Source organism: Gavialis gangeticus, unplaced genomic scaffold (assembly GCF_001723915.1).
Source record: "Gavialis gangeticus isolate Ggan-Ray unplaced genomic scaffold, GavGan_comp1, whole genome shotgun sequence".
Classification (NCBI taxonomy): domain Eukaryota; kingdom Metazoa; phylum Chordata; order Crocodylia; family Gavialidae; genus Gavialis; species Gavialis gangeticus.
Genome location: NW_017729025.1, coordinates 117,937,674 through 117,957,768, shown reverse-complemented (window position 1 = coordinate 117,957,768; position 20,095 = coordinate 117,937,674). Strand labels below are relative to the sequence as shown.

Genomic DNA, 20,095 nt, shown 5'->3' with positions numbered 1-20,095 from the left:
CTATCCTATTGATTGCCCACTAAGCAAAAACCCAATTCATTACTTGGTGAAGGGAAATCAAGATACAGCTATTTATACCAAAAAAGATAAAGAATCATTCTGGAGGAGAAGAAATCTTCAGAAAGAACTGGTTCAGAAATTTCTGTTTTCTGATCGCATAAGGAAAAGGAGATTAAAGAGAATGTGAACGAATAGTGGATTCAAACACTGATGGAAGCTAGAGAATGAATAGGAAGGAAGTATAAACCAATTCCATACACAGGGAGGAATTAAGGATAAAAGGACATATTTTTAATCTGGCTGTCCTGGCACAGGAAACAATAGCAAAAACTTAGCAATGCTGGCTCTGTTCTTTATTTGAGTAGTTTACAAGTATAAACATGTCAAAACATCCTTCCATTTATACAGCAGCAGCAAACTCAAAATGCATTGATAAAGTTACAAGCTTAGGAGGAAGAATGTCACCTTCTGAATCATCAGGACTTTTTTCTGTCTCTGGGTAGTTCCTTGGAGTTTTCCCACCCTTTGCTGATGCCACTCAGCCTTTGAAAACTGACATTAGGAGAACAGCATCACAATAGGAATGGAAGAACAAGGATAAAACCCATTATAATTCCTCATATCCATCAATATCCAGCAAAAGCCTAATTGATATTAAGTATTTTTATCTACTGTGCATCACTTTAAAACATATTTAGAGTCTAACATTACAGTCCTCTCATATGCATTTCTCTAAAGAAATCAATGGGAATGAACCAACTGAACCACCAGGCCCTACATTTAACTTTTTATCTATTTGCATAAAAGAGTTTTTAACTCTTTGGACCAAACCCTAAAGTCTCTCAACTTCTAAGGGTGTTTTCTCTGATTAAGGACTTTTGGGGCTTTATTTTGTACATCTGACACTATGTCATTCAAGAATATATCGTAAGAAAATATCTTGTCCCTTCATTAGCTCTGTTTAACTTTCAGAGAACATTAGTAGCTATATGCAGAATCTAAAACGTGTTAATTCAAGAAATTTTATAGCACATACCTCCATAATAATGATGAAGGCCATTTTGGCAGCAAGAATGTGCCAAAACTGCATTGTATGTGAATATTTCAGGTCATGGTCTGGTGGATATCGATAGTCTCTGTACCTGTTAGTTATAAATAAATGTAAAAGTGAAATGATATATTCAGTCTGAGACAAGCAACAAGCTCAGTGACATTTACATGAAAATACAGCTGTCATTTAAAGAACCTCTTGACCTTGTTTTAAGTGATCTGTTTACCTTTGCAGGAAAAGGTTGGCTCTTTAACTTTCCTATCCGTGGTTAGACAGCCTCATTCATAGCAACAGAAGATGGCTGGAGATGTGTGGGAATCAAAATTTGTTCTACTATTGTTTTCAGGTGGTGATAAAGTAAAGTGGCACAGAGTGATGGAACCCAGCATGCCGCAAATGGACAAATGCTGAATATGACAATGGAAGTTGACGGATTTTTTCTGTTTCACAGATGAAGGGCTCACTGGGTGGGTAGGCAGATATGTGTGTTCAGCATTAATATCTATAGCAGGACAAAAAACACCTGGACTATCAGATCTCTGTCTTGAGTCATAATCTCTGTGTCCTTTTTTTCAGTATAACTTTCTCGCATCAAATTTTCTTTTGCCATGGATGTCTCTGAAACTCCCCCTCAAACCTAAAACCTATACCATTGAGGCATAATTCCTTGAGCATTGTTTCTTGAGCATTGTTTCTTCTCAGTTGCAGCTTACATCTCAGTTTTTCAAAAGTGACAGATATCTGGAGGCTGAATTCCCACTGAGGGTCAAGGACATTTTAGGAGTCTAAGTCAGTTACATGTAGTAAGACTGAGCAAAGCCCGCAACCTTTATGGATACACATTTCTTCTGCCATTGTAAAAGGTAACATCTATACCAATTTATACCAGGTGATAATTTAGCCCTTCTGTAAAGAAGGCCAGCTATCCCAGAGAAATGGCCAGAAGGGAATACGAGAGTCTTTTCTAAAAGACAGTACAGTACTCCAGTATGATAGGGTACAGAACAGTGTTGCTCTCTAGCAACATGTACTATTTTCATGGCCTTATTAATTTTTTTAATCTGAAGTATATATGGTTGGGTAGACAGAACTCCATGTTTCCATAACAGGAGTTAGATCTGTGCAGAGTACTACTTTAACCTAGCACAGTATTCTGTCTCCAGCAGTAGCAGGAGTAGATGCTCTAAACTGGAGAAGTATATCTGGAGTAATATAGCCCTTATTCATTATCCTCCCTAGCATCCATCATTGTTTTAGAGATACTAGAGCAATGGTTCCCAACCTTTTTTTGCTGTGACCCGCTGCTGGGAGTGGAATGTGGTGGCAGGAGTGGGGGAACTCCCGGCACGCGGCGCAGCTCATCCTTTATGTGCGGTGCAACTGGCATTGTCCCTGTGACCCTCATTTGGGTCGCAACCTGAAGTTGGGAACCACTGTACTAGAGGAAACATTTCCAACCTTTCTGTTCAACAGCTTTTAATAGATCTATCATCCATTAATCTGTCTAGTCCCCTTTCAAACCTGGCTGTGCTATCTGCCTCCGCAACCTCCTGTGGCAGTGAGTTCCACAACACAATGCTGTGCTCCCTCCACCTCCCCCTATCTCTGTATTTAAACAACTTTTTTCCTTCCTGTTTGGTACCCATTCTCTTTGTAAAGTCCACTCACACCACTGACAAAGTGGGGTATCACCTATGCAAGCTTACTTTTATGAATGAGTTAGTCTCCCAGGCCACGTCCAGACAAGTGCAGACGTTTGGTTCCAGAAACACTGCTGCTACTTGTCCCCGGGAAATGCCTCTGCTACACACGCTCTGGTGTGAAGCTGGTTACCCGCATGGAGTAGGCAAGGCTGGGGCCAGCAACTGTGCTGGCCCCAGAAACCTTACCTGGAGCAGCTGAGGGCCAGGACAGCTGCAACTAACTATGGTGCTTTTGCAGTTCGGAGCCTGGTGGGCAGCTGGCTGGCCAGGCTCTGCTTTTGGGTGGTGTGCGCTGCTGCCACATGTACCACCTGGCTTTTTTTCTGTGTGGGGTTTTTTCTGTGTGGGGTCAAAAACCCCCTCATGCTGCAAAGTAGCAGTGTAGGGAATACCTGAATGTGCAGTGTGTGGCAGCACAGATGAGTTTGCGGTGTCACATACCACATGGCCACCCTCGTCTAGACATGGTCCCATGTAACACCCTAGCCTGCCTTTACATTCAAATGTCATTGTGCCTCCAAAAATTACATTAAATTAAGGAAGAAGTCTGGCTGCTGGCCAGAGCATCTCCATTGCTTTAGCTGTCCCCCGGTTCCTCCAGCATGGTGGGAGCCAGGAGGAGTGGGGAAACAGCAGTTTCCAATAAAGGGTGCAATTTGCCCCAAACCAAACACCAGGTGCAGGGGTGTTTACTGCAGCAAAAAAGTAACAGCACAAATTTGTGTCACTACTATTTTTGCCAGAGCAAGTGCACACACCTGCATGTGGGGATTTGCTCAATAAGTCCATCATCTCTATCTCCTTTCTTGAATACCAAAGTGCTGCAAAGAAGCCCCAAACTCCATCCATCCTAAACTGGATTGTAACAGTTTTAGTTCATCCAATCTGGAACTAAAAACACTTGCATGTTCATTAAAAACTAACCAGCAGAGCTGGAATTTTGAACAATGGCACCCAAACTGCTTTTGAACAGCACATAGACCACAAATTATTTGTAGAAACCAGAGGTGGTGATAAACAGTGAAAATAAGGATTCCTCAGACTGGGTTAAACACCTTTGGACCTATTTCTGGAAAATATTACTAAAGTGGGCTGTTTTAAGTTATGCTGTTAGGCCCTCCTGTGTATTGCTTTTTATGTTATACAACTTTTTTCACACCCTTTCCTGTGTTACAAGCTTAGTCTCCCTTTGATGCAAGCAATAAAGCACCTGTGGTTTTTGCTTGCTAGTGGGATCACTTACACCTGGGGTGTCAAACATATGGCCCTTGGGATAGATTCAACTCAGAGATGGGCCATCTGGTTTGTGGGACTGCCAGAGCCCCTGCAGAGGCACTTACTGAGCTGTTGTGGCTATTGGGGTTGCTGTTTCAGCATGATTCTAGAACCCATGGAGTCAATGACAATCACCTCCTCTGCCTCCTGCTTACTCACCACTGAAATTAAGATTTTCAATTAGTCCTGGCCATTATAATAGGTAGTAAGAGAAAAGTGAGGGGAACAGCAGTGGTGTTAATGCCCCGAGCTCTGGAGTCATTCTGGAACTGCAGATATGGCAGCCAGGGGGCTTAGTGCTTCTGCTTGTGGATGATTCAGCCCTCAGGAAGCCACCAGGGTCTGGATTCAGCCTGTGGGGCCAAACAAATTTGACAACCACAACCTGAACAATGTTCAAGCTAAAGTGTACAATAGCTCTTAGAAGGGGGGATTTAGGCCCATCTGTTTTACTTAGATTTGAATAATCTGTTTGGAGAACTGTGTATAAAATGTAACAAGAAAAATCGCCACAAACCTGCAAAAGACAATGTCCCCTTGACCTTTAGGTCTGGCTTCTACAGAAAAATTTTCGACTCTGAATACAGAAAGACTGTTATTAATATATCCAGACATGGGCGAGTTTACATTTGGAGAGTAGGCATAGTAGTATACTAAACGAGGGATCATATCCGATGTGAAGGCTACAATGAAAGCCTAAGGGGAAAAAAAATACAAAACTTTAGATGGTATCAAACAAGCCATGATATAGGATTAGTTTCACAAAAGGATTTCTATGTTGAAGCTTGTGGAGGGTAGCATTAAAATCTAATCAATCAGTAAGTAATAAATAACCACTTCTAGCATGATGGTAAAGGCAATCTCCAGAGAAGTGGAAAATGCACCTTCAAATCCCTTCAGCCAGAGGAAGAACTTTAACCCAGATCTTGTGTCATGGAGGAGTGCTTTAGCCACTGACCTAACGAATAAATGGCAGGCAAGTAGGGTGGGTGGGGAGAGGGAAGAGGAGAGGACCATCTCTTTCAACTACATTTCAATAAAAGCAGCAGCTGTCATCACATTTTGTGTGAAGTCTAATCTAAAATACAGGCTTAAGGTTCTCAGGAGGAAGAATATTTGTGGATCCTGAGTTAAACATGAGCTAGGGGTTGAGCTGAACAGAGTAATTTCAGGGCATGCCCAGAAACAGAATGAGGTGCATATGCAGTTTAGGCACTAGTTAAGTGGAGGTTTGGTGTCTAAGATTTACATGTGTGGATTCTGCTGAATATTTTCCTTTGCTATAAAACAGGATTTTGTTTGGCAGTCCAATCAAAGTAATATTGAAGGTTTCAGACACTATATGAAACAGTTTGTGAAAAGTATCCTTAGCCACTGCTGCTATCTGGACACCCAGAACCAGGTAAGGATATAAGAGAATTCCTAAATTGTGGATATTATAAACAATAGGCAGAAACACCATTCAACTGACAGAAATAATCCATGTTTACAATTCCTATACTTTCCGGTATACAGCCAGATTACCAAAAATGATATGTTCAAGAAAGAGATCTTGGAAATTATTGTGGCTAATTCTGTAAAAGCATCAGTTTAATGTTCAGCAGTGGTCAAAAAGGCAAATAATAATTCCTAACATTCTTAGTATGGAATTGAAAATAAAACAGAAAATGTTATCTTGCTGTATAAATCCATGTCATGCCCACAGTTTTGTGCCCCGCCCCCCACCTCCCAAAGGCTGATATAATAAAGATAAAAAAGGTGCAGAGAGGGGCAACACAGATGATCCAAGGTATAACGGGAGTTCTGTAGGAGGACAGATTCAATAGGCTAAAACTTTTCAGCTTAGACAAAAATATGACTGCAGTCTATAAAATGATGAATGGCATGGAGAAAGTAAACAGGAATTTTGCTCTGTTATCTCCTAAATTACTAGAACTAAGGGTCACAAAATGGATAGTGGGTTTAAAGTGAGTAAAAATAAGTTCTTTTTCACATGTAATTATCTCACAGAACTCCTTGCCACAAGAAGTTGTAGATGCTGATCATTTAAATGGGTTCAAAAGAAGATGGACAAATTCAGGTAGGGAATATCTATCACTGAGTGGTAAGACTGCTAGTTAGGGGTGTAAGATCCAAATTAGGAGAATTTTTGGGGCCTCTGAATGCTGGAAGTTTCAAGGAAAGTGCAAAATCTTTCTGAATGGGTCCTGAATATATATTCTTCCCCTTAGCATCTACTATCTTGCCTCTGTGAGTCCAGAAGACTGGACTAGAAGGATTCTTGGAAGGACACAGTGTGGAATCTTCTGATATTCTTATGTTCAAAGCTTTATTTGAACTAAATTTGGAGGACTTGAAAGAAACCCTTGTTAATTCAAAATGTAGGGGACCAAAAAAATATTGACTTTCAAATAAATCACCATATTTGATTCCGAATACCAACTTTGAATAAACTGCCAACTGCCCCCCTGCTAGTCTTCAAATGCACCAAACTGCCCCTGATCCCACCAACCCCTGATCCTGCCAAACTGTTTCCAAGGGTTTGTGGTCCAAGGGACCAGAAAATGGCTTTGAATTTCAAAGTAGCCATATTTCAAATTATGTGTACTGTAAAGCATACAAAAACCTATCATTTTGTCTGAGGAGTGATAATAGCTTCAAAGTATGCAATACTTTTAACTATTTGATATTTGAATTAATGACCTTTTCCTGTATTTGCCAGACACTAGAAAGAGAAAGGAATACATTATTCTGATCCTAGGAAATTGAGTTGAAGAGCAACATATCATCAACATATTGGTAGCACTGCTATCCAAATGGTTTTGTCGCTCTGCTCAGAAGCAGAAACAACAGGGACAGAAGCCACAACTCATGGAAATACAAAGATTAGAAAACAGCTGAAATATAAAATGGACTCAACAAGTTTACTTACATTAGTAACAACAGACAACACCGCCATCCCATTCAGAATTTCTTGCCAGACTCCTATGCTGTGGGCTTTGGAAGCAACAGGCCTCCGGAACTGAGTGGTCAGCTTCCAGGAATCTACTCGAATCTCCAATATATTATTCATCAGAGCAAGAAGAGGAGCCAGAGGGAAGGAGGCCACAAAGAGTGTAATAAATCCAAACTGAATGACTGCATACAGAGAAGAAAACATACAACAGTTGGTTTGAAGGTTGGAAATCTTATCTTCAAGCTAACTCTTCATGATGTTCAGACAGCAGAACATTCAAAATAATACTATCAAATTAAAAAGTAACTCCAGTGGAATATACTCACATAAACTTTTGTATCATTTAAGGATGCTAATAACTGTATAACACCTATATTCTCTTGAGAAAGAAGGTTATATGTGTGCATGTGTGTGTAAGAAAGGGAGAAAGAGAGAGAGAGACCAGAGGATGAACACACAAGGGAGTAAAGATGACCAGACTTCCACCAATCTATGACTTTTTTTGCTAGCCCTCCTGCTTTTCAATTTCGAACAACTATTTCATAAACTAACCCTTTTAATTTTATTTCTTCCTCATCAGGAATATGTTGAGTATTTGCTACTATTCTTCATGGGTTCACTTGTAATATTAGCCATTACATAGATCTTTACTGCCCCATGGATCTTTACTATCTGATCCATTATGAGCAGATACTGATTTTTTTTTAATCCTGCATGATTCCTATCTATGTACTGAACAAACCCAAATATGTTTGGTTTCTAACCTGATATAATCAAAGCCCTAGGTGAAACAGCTCCATGAACAAAGTATAAGCAGGTGGTTCCAAACAGCAATGTATACGAATAGGGTTTCTACATACAGCTTAGAAGTAGCATTAAAAAGGGTATAGCCATTCAACAGACTCTACCCTTTTATCTGATGAATATTGACTCCCTCCCCCACTGCCCCCTAGTGTTTTCTGGACTCAACAGAACATCAGTTTTTGTTTTTAGTTACTCAGCTGTTTGTGAACACCCTCAATCAATCACGTCTGGATAACCTTAGAAACAGCACTTGCTAGTTGACTCATGCTCCCTCTGGTGGTTGGCTGGGTTGCATCAGAGCACAAAGCATTACAGATCTAAAACCAAGTGCTTTCCCTCTGATCCTCCCTGTGGATCTCATATCTGCAGTGCAGATTCTTACAGCATATTTGGCACATGCTTCATCATCAAATTTTCCACTGACTTCAGTGGAAGTCGTGCTTGAGAACAAGAGTGGAATGCACAACAGAGAAATGCAATGAAGGCAGCAGATCCACCCTCCAGAGAAGACAGAAACAATTATTCCTTGGAGTGGAAGTTTATGGGCAGAAATGCCATTGGATTAAATAATGACAAGGCATCTCAGTTTATAGTGCTGACCCATTGACTCCCTATATCATTCTTTGTTTACAAGACAAATTAGAAATTGTGCCAACCTGTAATATCCAAAAAGAAAGCTTTCTTCTTGTACCTATTAGTACAAAGCTGTATTTTTAGCTTACCCATTTCTAGGTATTCATAGAATAGTCCCAAGGGTCCAAAACGCTGAAGATCATGGTCCTGCTCCCAGCGACTATATAAATTTTCTGGATTACACCTAGCTCTCTGGCGCCCCCACCAATTCCAAATCCAGCTGTACATGGAGAAAGGGAACAATGAATGAAAGCGGGAAATAAAGTACCCCTTTCCTCAAAGGAATCTGACCCATCCAAAGACTAGCTTTCACAAACCTGGTTTTTGTGAAAAAAATTCTAAAAATCAACCTGCTTTTTCTGAACCTCTGCAGTTAACTTATTTCACTTAAGAAGCTGAGAAAAGTAACACTGTTCACCACCCTTTCTGTAAAACAGTTGAAATATAAAACTGGGAATCACTTACGGTACAATGGCCTCTTGTATGTTTCCCCAAATCTGTTTGCCAGCCATGACTATGGTGAGCTGTGTCGTTAGTTCTATCAAACAGCCTGCAGGATCACACTGAAAGGAAAGACGTGGAAAAAACAATTTTTTATCGTGGCTACCACCTGAATAAAATACGTTTTACTCTAAGATAAAGTTTTCAAAGCGTTTAGGGAAATAAGTAATACGCACTTCAGTTTTCAGCTAAGGTTTCATATTCAGGAAGATTCTTATCAAAAGGTTAAACTTGATTTTTTTTCCAAAAAGGGAACATGCTAGGTAAAAACCTTCAAGACTCAACAGTACACAGCATTTTAAAGCTACCTTGAGATACTTAAGGCTCATACCTGTACTCCAGTCTGCATCTAAGAGGGCATGTCTACATGTGAAATTTGCATGCCTGAATAAACTTTAGCTCAGTTTGTGCTGGAGTTCATTGCTCCTGGGTGCTGTGTTTGCATATGTGCCTGGGACTGCAGCATGTTGAGCTGGGGCAGAGCAGCCCCAGCTGGCAGGGGGCCCTGGAGGCAACATGCCAGTTCAAGGCAGATCTGACCCAGCTCAACGTGCTGCGGAGGGGCTGGCTGGGGTATTTTACACTTTAGTGTGAGGCTAGCTGTGTGTTGTGGCAGAGTAAATAACTCTGCCGTAGGATAGTACTTGTCTGGTGGTACTATCCTATGGGGGAGTTAATTAGATTACTATGCCCTAATAGCACTGTACATGTAGGCGCTGATGTTTTACTGTAGAGCTAATTAATCAGCTCTGCAGTAAATGTCTTGTGTAGATGTGCTCAGAGAGACCAAATCCTGAAATGATCTCCAGCACTGTTTTATTTCACACACAGCTGGAATATTTAATATTATTAAAAATTTGGCTTGGCTTTTTGTTAAGGACATTAGTCTTTAATTTTTATTTTATTTTTTTTTATCATGGCCATCATGAGAATTTACTGACCTTGACAGCACCAAGACAACTTTAGACCCTAACTTCACTCAAATACCTTTGTTTATCTCAAGTTGTGGGGATTCTTTTTCTCTCTTTATCTCTTGACCTTAAGCAGCACTTAACACTAATTGTTGATCTGATCTCTTTACACATGGCTTCACTGGGAATCCTTGTACCCAACAGTGTCTTCTTAGAAACTCTCTAGTGTTTAAGTGGTGGCAGAGATGCTTTAAAGTGGAAGTGATTTACTCCTAAAGTAGGAGTCATATTTACTCTAGCTTTGATCTGTCCTTGTGAGTACCACATACTCTGCTCACAAATCCAGAGGCCTCATTAAATCAAAGAACTCAGAAAGGTGTTGTTTAATGGACTTAAAAAAAATAAATATATGTGGCACTGGGGGGGGGAAGGGGTAGTTCAAGACTTTCTTTAAATTAATTCCCTAAATTATTCTGTGCCTGGTGCTGCTTAGATCCTTGAGTACATGTGGGAAAGAGGAGGAGGGTCATCAACAGATTTCCACTATTTTTCTACCTCTCTGATCCTGGAAGCAGTCAAAGGCGATAGGTCAGGTGAGGTCAGTCCCAAGGCCACTGCTACTGTTGGGGTACCTTAGATGTTGTAACAACCCTTCTCCACTCTGATTAATTTAATTGAGTTGCTTTGCATCACTGGTGATTCTTTGGGAAGAATAACCTGGTGGCACCCATCTCCTTTCCAGGTATGGATGGCCATTGGCTTGCAGGGAGTTCATCTGCCCTCTGACAAGCCTTTTTTCAGTTTCACTGGGTGTCCACACACCCTCCTCACCCCAATTTAGTCACTGACAACCTAACCCCAGAATAGGCTGTACTGGTTTACATGGTACCAAAGAGCAGACCAAGACAGGCTCTTGGCCTAACAGGCAAGCCTACAGCACAGCCTACAGCACCTGGTATTCCCAGGCAGTCTCCCATCCTAGTGCTAACTGGGTCCAACCCTGCTTAACTTCATAAGATCAGGTGTGGCATGGCCATAGGCCTTAAAGGGGTAGGTGCTAGGTTAAAGCACCCTGATGCCAGGCTAAAGCAGAAACAGAGCTGCTCTTAGTGACACCAGCTCTTAGAAAGCCAAGCCCAGGATTGCTGGAGAACAACAAACCCATTCTAAACTCCTTCTTGCAGTTAGTAATCTCTTGGAGCCAAGGGATAATAATGGGGACCTGGCTTAATATATTAATTGCATCCCACATACATGAAAAATACAGGGACAGTCATACCTCTTCATTTCTCCAGTGACTAAACATGTATGTATACTTTCCAGGGTATCCAACAAACTTTCCTTTGAAGAAGGCCACATAGAAGCAGGATGAGTAATAGTTGACAAACTGGAACAGGAACATCTTCATAGTGAGTCTGTTCTCATATTCCAGGTGAGTCCTTGGGATCTCTGCAAAACCAAACTAAATTAATTTCTTTACCACATTTCTAGCCATATGCAGACTTGTATGTGTTCATCACCCACAGTGCTCAGCCACATTCCATGGAAAAAACTATCAGTTCAGCAGATTGCATTCCTGTTTTCAGATTGGATATTCTTTATAGTGAGTAGGCAGGGAAATGGGAGTCTAGAAATGTTTATCAGCTCGTATTTTCTCTTCTTTTTATATTGCTCATTATCACTAACTCCACCTCAAAACCCTGTAGCTCATAATTCTTTAGTGCATTTCTCAAACTGTGGGTTTGCTCAGAGAACATTAGTTGTGCTCTTTCTGGAAGACAACAGCTTTCTACAATCAAAAGTACTGTGAAGCAAAGACAGTGGGACCTACTTTGAAAGTGAGTTTTGCAATAGGTGAATAGAGAAACAAAGGGGTTGGGGGAAACGGAAAGAGTTTGAGAAGAAGCTAGGGGAACCAAGCAGGTAACACAGATGTGAACACCCTAAGGACTCTGATAGACTCATAGCCATGTTCTCTATGATGTTTGTTTTCTTAAGAAGCTGAAAGTACCAGTCACAGAAAGTGCAGTAAGGTTACCAATAATATAACAATAGCTAACTGTTGGGAGCAGAGAAAGAAGGAAAAAATAACTACAAAAATTCAGGATGCTCTGAAGTGGGTTGAAACTTCCTGAATGTGTACTGGGCTCAGATCACTCAGGACAGGAATATTTTTTATGGCTCTGCACCTATTTTGCTGAATTTAGTCTAATAAATAAATTCTCATGTCCCTATGCTACATTTGGCCATTTTATTACACATGCTTCTGCTCATATATTGTATTGAATAAATAAACTGAAATACAATAAGTTTAAGTTGAATTAAGAAGTGAACTAAACTGAAGATGTGAAGGCAGTCAGATAAAAGGATTACTGTCCAATAACAAATGTTTGGGAACGCCTGTCCAAAAATCTTGTCTTTGCGTTTAGACACATTTTGCTCTTAAACAAGAATATACAATTCCCAGTGATACTAGCCACAGTTATATGTATATCTCTGAAAGTAAAAATTCCCCTCTTCATTACAAAGAAATCAAGAATAAAAAGACGTTTTTGACAAATTCTAGTTAGCTTCTTTTTCCTGGCTTCCACTAAAACTTCAACAGATGTTAGACTCCCTGCTCACCATTAGAGGGCAGCAAGTACACAAAAGTGGAAAAGTTGGAGTTATCTACTATTAACTGATCACCATAAAGCAGGGATGATGGCGTTTTGCCTATTTAGGATTAATCCTTCACGTTAATGTGCAAATATACAAAATAATATGATTGTTCAAGCTTTTGTGCACACTTTAATTGGGATTTAACAAGAATTTGATTTGAAGTTGAAAAAAGGATACTTTTCTTTTATACAACTGGCTGTTTTAGTAACTGATTTACTGCTATTATTTTGCTAGCGGACAGAGGAGAATTAAAATTTAAAAACCAGACAAATGAGAGCCCTGTGGGCCATTGGCATGCAGTGGGCACATCTACACGTACGCTTTAATGTGCAGTAGCCTATTTTAACACACATTAGAGCATCATGGCAAAAACCGTGCATATAAGCTAATGCGCAGTAAAATTAGGCTACTGCACATTTAGCGCCACTAAAAAAGTGTGTGCTTTCGTTGCTATGCATTAGGGCAGCTAATGTCCATTTACTCAGTACCTCACATTAGAGGTAATGAATTTTAATGTGCAGTAGCAAAAGCACATTAATGACAGTGCAGATGCACTCAGTATTTACGTTAATGCATCTTTAATATTTGTGGGTTTTAAAATCATCTCCTTCTAGAAATTATGAAATTGTTAATGATGCAGATTGCTTGCCTGTGGAAAAATACACAGAGAAATCTCTGAGGGAAAGAAATCTTCACAAAAATCCCATCACACAGATTCCAACCTGCACCCTACCTCCCCACTGACAGTGTCCCGCTGAGGAGGGAGAAAGAGGGCAATGGGGTCCCCCACTGTGGATCAGAATACAGTGCTTGCCCCAAATTGAGAAGTTCTCCTTCAGTTTGGCCCCCAGCAGGATCCTCCAGCTCCTGGGATGCCTGGTTTTAGGGGATATATATTACAAGGGACTAGGAATTTGGCTATATGGTACATTACAGGACCTCTGTTTGCTCCTTCCCTGCAAGCATGCTGGACTTGTAGGGTCCAGAGGTAGACAAGATAGTTCTGTAGATGTAGCTTCTTGTTCCCACTTCACACCCTTTCCAAATGGGAAATCCATGCACACAAATCCCTGGGAGGACAATTACATACAATACAAGGAAAGATAAAGATTGTGGTTATTTTGCTTATGTAACTGTCCTGCTTGCAAAGTTTCTTGCAGAAAAACAGTATTTCAGTTTTAGAATCACAATGAACTCATATTCAGGACTATTCATGGAAATCCTGCTAAATCAAGACTGTCTGATCTTCCTTTTAAGATTTTAATATTACACATGTTTTTAATGAGATATTCAGACCTCCTGATTACTCTAGGGTCAGAATAGTTTCAGTGCATTCAGCTGTTATAAAAAGGATCAAAATAGATAAGAAGAAAAAAGCCACCTAGGGTGACAAGTATGCAGTGAAAGAAGACTGACTTTGCCTATAATTGCCACAGTTACAAGGCTTGCTGCAAATGTTTAGGGCCTAGAAAAAACAAGAATTGTATCTGAGCAATGATATGAGGTGACAGGGCAAAATATTTCCCTATTAATTATGTTATCCTCCATGTTGCTTACCCATATCAGTGATCCAGATGGCTATTCTCTCATACAAGAAATTCAGGATCATGATGATAACAAAGTTGAGACATGAGGCAGTGACTGAAGTTGCCAACTGAGGGGTCAGTAATCCACTGATGGGTTGCAGAGTTTGTGTGTTTTTCATGATGCTAGCAAAGGCAGCATAAACTGACAGACGGTACAGAATCACAGCTATCATGCTAGCTATTATCAGAGATATCTAAGGGAAAAACAGATTTAAAGCAAAGTTAATCAATATAGATGTATGCATATACTTTGAGGGCTGAAATTAATGGAGTCATACTTCAACTTATTTTTACTGCAATCTCTCTCTATGAATTCTGCAGTGTTATATTAGTCACATAATCTACCACAAGCATTCACGAATGCAGGAGTTAAAGTCAATTTAATATCTGCATTTAAAACACACATGGAAAGATATATAAGATCATAGCATTAGAGATGGAGAAGACCTGTCCATTGCCCATCAAATTCACTGTACAGATGCATATATTGAACTGATACTACCTTTTATTTCAGTAAAGTATAATCCCTGAAGTTTTCTTCCATCAAAACAAAAGAATGATACCAGAGTGCAAGCCAGTGCTAAATTTGACCCAACATCAACAGTCAAAATTACTGGTTAATGACAGATCTTTAAAATATGAATTGGAGTATACGCTGCATGACAGCAGAAACCATGCAAAACCATATGAATTGGGAGATGTAAAACAAACATGATAATAGGTGTTAAACTGATAATTAGTGATGATGAGTTATTGTAATATATGCTAAAGTGGGATTCAAAAAGATGCTCACCCAGAACAACACTGTAGTTCCTGAGATGCAGAACCGTACAGCCTTGCTAGTTAGAGGCAAATAAGGCTCCATCTCCTGAAACAGTCAAGCAAGCACAGCACAGTTGACAATCCACAATCAAATTTTTACACCAAGCAGCACACAAAGCTGTGTGAAAGGAAAATCATTTAAACTTTATCTCAAAGAATGTATGTGGCATGATTCTGCACATGCTGATAAGGAAATCAGAAATGAAGTGACTAGTGTATAATGCAAATAGTAAAGATGATAACCAGGAAGAATGGCTACACCTTTGCAAAACTGGTCAGTTGCAAAAAGAAACTTGTGTTTTGTTTTCTCCAATTATCAGCTTTTAGTTGATTGAGGAGGAAAGAACTACTAACAGAAAGCTATGTTCACTGGAATGAAGCTTTGCGTTCAAAATTCTACTAAAGTTTTTTTTTAATTCCTCATGTCAAGGTTTCTTTTGGGAAATATTTACAGTGATATACTAAGTTCTTCCACACAGCTATAAAGCATTTTCTTCCACTTCTTCAAACTTTTATTTACTGATGAAATGGTTATGTTTATTAGTTTCCAATCTAAGCTGCAATCTCATGCAGAGATATCTTACCCAAAAAAGTATTCCCATATAGGAGAAGATAAGTTTTCCATGCTGATGTAAAGACTTGTCTCTAGCAACCATTTCTAATTCCTAAAATGTCAGATCAGATGGATTAACTAGGGGTATTAAGGGCTATACCAGTGGATGAGGATTTTATATAGAACAATGTCATTACTTACACTGCTAATTCTTAGGGGCAAGAGCTGTTGTGTTGTATGTCTGTGCCTTGGACAATGGAGCCCTGATTCCTAACTGAACCCTCTAAGCTCTACGGCAATACAATATTAAATATAAATGATACCACTTAACTACTGAAAAAAGTAGATGTTTGTTTTGAGAGTAGAGGGTACTGGAACAACAGAAATTTATTTAAATTGTTTTATTTCTGTTCTATAAAATCAGATAAACTGGGAAAAATACAATGTTCTCAGTTCCACTGGTATACTACAGAGTAATTTTATTAGACTGAATGGATGTATCCCAGTGTGACTAAAACAGAAGTGAAAGAAGCATTTTCCCTTGAGGCAATTGGACAGTATCAATCATTTTATCTGATGAGTGCTCATGTCTGAGATAAATGACAGCATTTTTCAGTCAGTGACCAGTATGTCCACACAACTGCATTGTCCATTTGAAGTCCCATGCTGTACTTTTATGAATAAGCAATCTGACTGGCTCACATATATTCATAATCAACTAAGCAATCTTGCAATCTAGTATAGGATATACTTAGTGATTAATGTACAATAGAAGTTTTCACTAAGAAAGTATAGAAATAACTGAAGTCAATGATATGCATGTAAATATTAGGCAGGCAAGGTTCTTTGTGTGAATCTGGTATCTTTTATTAGACCAACTCAGATAGCTGGAAAAAAATCTTCTTAGAAAGCTTTTGGCCACAAACACCCTTTCTTAGGATGAGGAAGCATCTGCAGATGGTCTGTGCTCTTCCTGGATGGAATGGTAAAGCAGCAAGAGGCCAGTATGTATGCAACAAAGCCAGTAAAACCGACTGTTTAAAAGATATCAGTTAACAGTTTAAAATATATTGGATTTACTCAAAGAACCCTGTCTGCCTTAGATAAACACGCCTGTAAATATTAGAGGATTTATTTACTGCAATAAAAACAGCCATTTCTGATGTGAGACCCTATTTTAGAGCTCAATGTCTCAAAGTTGTTTTAGATACAATTATTTGCTCCTTAAAACATATTGCTAAGCCTTAATGTTTCTAGGCCAAGATTTTCCTATATCTGTAAATATGAATCCTCCTGAAGTTAGGGAGAGCACAATTTGATCAGCTATGAGCTAGTTTTGTCTTTTCACCAGAAACTATTGTAATGCTAACACTATTTAAATAGCAAAGATGAAGATTACAGTCTCACAATGAGTAATCTTTGTGTAAGAGTGCTGAGTGAAAGGCAAAGACTTTGAGTAGCTGCAAGTAATGATGTGAAAATAGTTCACAATGAAGCAAAGCTAGCCTCTGGGCATAGTAAATTCAGTGAACTGTGTCAATACTGTCTTTTCAGTTTGCAGAACTAATCTGTTTAAAACCACTGTACCTTCACATTTTCAGTATTATACATTAGTTAATGAAAGGAAATTAAGCTAACCTGTATGGTTTTTTTTAAGGTTTACCAATGACAGATCATTACAAAAACCTGCAGCACAAAAGCTTCTACAAATCTGCAAAGGTAGCAAATGTTCTGTATCAGAAAATAAAATATTACAAGGTAACTGAGCTTTTTAATAACAACTGTCAATGCATGCTCAAAGAAAAACAGAAAACACCTGTGGATGGAACTCTTATCCTGTCTTAACATTTGATTTTTGTACCTGAGACAAGACAATGTGTCATGGGCCAAATGCTATAAAAAGCCTACTCTTTTACACAGGGAAACTTCCTGGGCTAGAGGTGGAATCCTCACTCTCAAAATAGTGCATTGGTTCCGACCCCCTGCAGCTATAGCTTAGAGGCTGAATAAGAAACCGTGATTGCTTCACCATCCCTCTTGCATGACCATGTGCATATTGTGGTACATAATCACTGTCCACTATTCATTCCCCTACTTCCTTATCCCAACCACATTCTTCTCTGCTATTATGATTGATGCTACAGTTTATTGCTCTTCAGTGCAAAATGGTTATGAGGTTCCTTATGTGATTCTTTTTTCTCTTGATTTCTCCTCCACTAATAGCAGAATCACAGTGATTCAGCTGTTTTAGGGGTATTTTGTATGTAAGCTAGAAGAGAAAGTGTAATAATAAAGAGACAGGTGTTCCATTTCAATTATCTCGATGCAGGTGATATATAAGAGTAAAAAACAATTACTTGCTTGGAATTTATTCTCTTAAGCAATCTGAAAACAGTACTACAGAGTACCACAGTACCATAAAACTGGCAGAGCTACATTTCTGACACAGTGTTCAGTCATCTACTTTCACTGGAGTGGAATGAATGTGTTATGGAGGTATAAAAATGGTGATGGTACCATTACATACCCAGAAAGGGAAGGAGAGATGTATTCAGTAAGGAATAAAATTAAGGTCTATTTTTCCTAATAATTAAGGAGAGATGAAGGGAAGTACCAGCCGACTATTTTTCTAATCTCAGTATGCTGTTTCATTACCCATGGCTACGGAACATGGAATATGTGTTCATTTATATGACTACTACATGATTAGTGCAGAGGAATTATTTAAAAACATAGTTCCAGGGGCGAGCAGTGTGATTTAAGGTGGTAAAGACTCTAATCATAGGCAAGAAATACCCACCACCTATTCTAGAGACTACCAGATAACTCTTGTTTAAATTTTCATGAGTTCAGCTTCTAAAAAGCCTATAGGCCTAAATCTTAAACCACCTCTGTCCAATGACTTATCTGAAAATTATGCCTACCAGGAAGTTCAAATCCACCTAGAGAGACGTACAGTTCCACTGTCTCAGTAGTTGCTTTGGTATGCCCCACAAAGGCCAGTCTTAATTCACCCTATATTGTATTCTCAGAATAGGTAGCTCTGAGTGAACCTAAGTCACTCAGGAAAGTACATAGCTCTCTCCTATTTTTTCAGTATAGGATTCTGAGGAGCCCCTGCTCTAAGTGACATTTCTGCATTCATTCAATAAATATGTACAGCAATATGTATGAACAGCACTGGAAGTGCACTCCAGAATTCAGGTCTCACTTCCAGGCCAGTGTTGCAGAGTTATAGAGTGATTTCCTTTTTCATGTGTTCACCTTCTGGTATTCCAGTTTGTGCTGTATTATTTCTACATTCAGACTTCTCTGAGAAAACAGACAATAGATAATATTGCAAGAAAAATCAAAAGCTGTCTTTGTGTGGCAGAGAAGCTGCTTCATATTTAACTGGCACTTTCATTTTCTTTACTCCTCCTTATCAATGCAGACAACAGAGATTTGTTGTTTGTTTATTCTTGGATATATGCTACTTCTGCTACTATATTCATGTGAAGAGTGAAAACTTCAATACTCACCCAGTAGATGCCTGCAGCAAGAAAATAATAAATAGTACAAGTTATAAAACCAAATTCTGACCTTGTGTAAATTTCAAGTGTTCCCATTTTGCTCAGCCAGATTGTATGTTGTACTGGTCATAGGTAATGTTCTGTATGTTACTGGTGAACTCTCTCCTATAGTATACAGGGCTGGTTAAAAAATGCTGCTCTAAAATGCTTTCGGTGAAAAAGGAGGAAATAATTTCTTAGCTCTTGAACAACCCTATTACCATAGTATCTGAGCATGTATCCATTTTTTAACCAGCTCTACAGGGAAGTAATATGAAGTATCTTCAATCACTTCAGCAGACTTATTTCAGCTTTTCATTTGTCTGACTGGGAGAAGAATTCACCTCATTGTGTGAAGATGTAGCTACCTGCCTGTTTCATCCTCATATAGGGTGACATGGGTCTTTACCTAGGAGTAAGAAATTAACTAACTCCTAAGAAAAAAACCCTCATAATACACAAAAGTGTTAATATGGACTGTTAGCACTGGGTTTTTATTCACCTGCATGTCTGTCAAAGAATGATTTACAAATACAGAGAAATTTTTAATTACCTGAGTCACTGGATTCTTTTTCTTTTGGGTACATTTTGCCTCATATTCTGGCCTCAGCTGGAGCTGTTGCTGTTCCTCTTCAAAGTCAACCAAGTCCCATTCATATTTGAGTCTGGCTTGTCGGCGTTTCCAAAACTCCAAGAAAAGTGTGACTACAATTGAAAAGTTTTGGGAAAGCAGAATAAACCAATTTAAGAGAGGTAAATGGATGGTGTTAGATACCACTCAAACTGAACAACCCTCTCTCCCAGATGTCTCATGGCTTATTACTCTTGCAATGTAACCTATCTGGTGATCATATCAGTGTATTGGTACACTACTAAGAACTGTGCTATTCATTATATTTACTGATGAACTGGAGTGTAAGAGCACATCCCCACAAGTGTGCATGTGCAGTTTGCAGTGCCTCAAATCTGTTTGAGGCACTGCAAATCTGTTTGATGTGTGTGTACCCATTTGCCACACTGCTAATTTTCAGTATGGCAGTTTTTTCTGACACTGGAAAACCCTGGTGTCAACCCCCCCCCCCCCCCCC

The 20,095-nt window shown here is 39.2% G+C and overlaps 1 protein-coding gene across 2 annotated transcripts in view; it reads right to left on the bottom strand.

Annotated features, from left to right (window-relative positions):
- ANO5 (anoctamin 5) overlaps positions 1–20,095 on the bottom strand; it is a 78,877-nt gene that overhangs the window by 10,487 nt on the left and 48,295 nt on the right. For both annotated transcript variants that reach the window (XM_019519471.1, XM_019519472.1), the window contains 9 exons: positions 19,561–19,712; positions 14,875–14,949; positions 14,053–14,275; positions 11,114–11,283; positions 8,888–8,985; positions 8,512–8,642; positions 6,962–7,167; positions 4,547–4,725; positions 1,037–1,142 (listed from right to left, as the gene is read on the bottom strand). In XM_019519471.1, the coding sequence (XP_019375016.1) occupies positions 1,037–1,142; positions 4,547–4,725; positions 6,962–7,167; positions 8,512–8,642; positions 8,888–8,985; positions 11,114–11,283; positions 14,053–14,275; positions 14,875–14,949; positions 19,561–19,712 (1,340 nt within the window). The remainder of the gene's footprint in view (positions 1–1,036; positions 1,143–4,546; positions 4,726–6,961; positions 7,168–8,511; positions 8,643–8,887; positions 8,986–11,113; positions 11,284–14,052; positions 14,276–14,874; positions 14,950–19,560; positions 19,713–20,095) is intronic.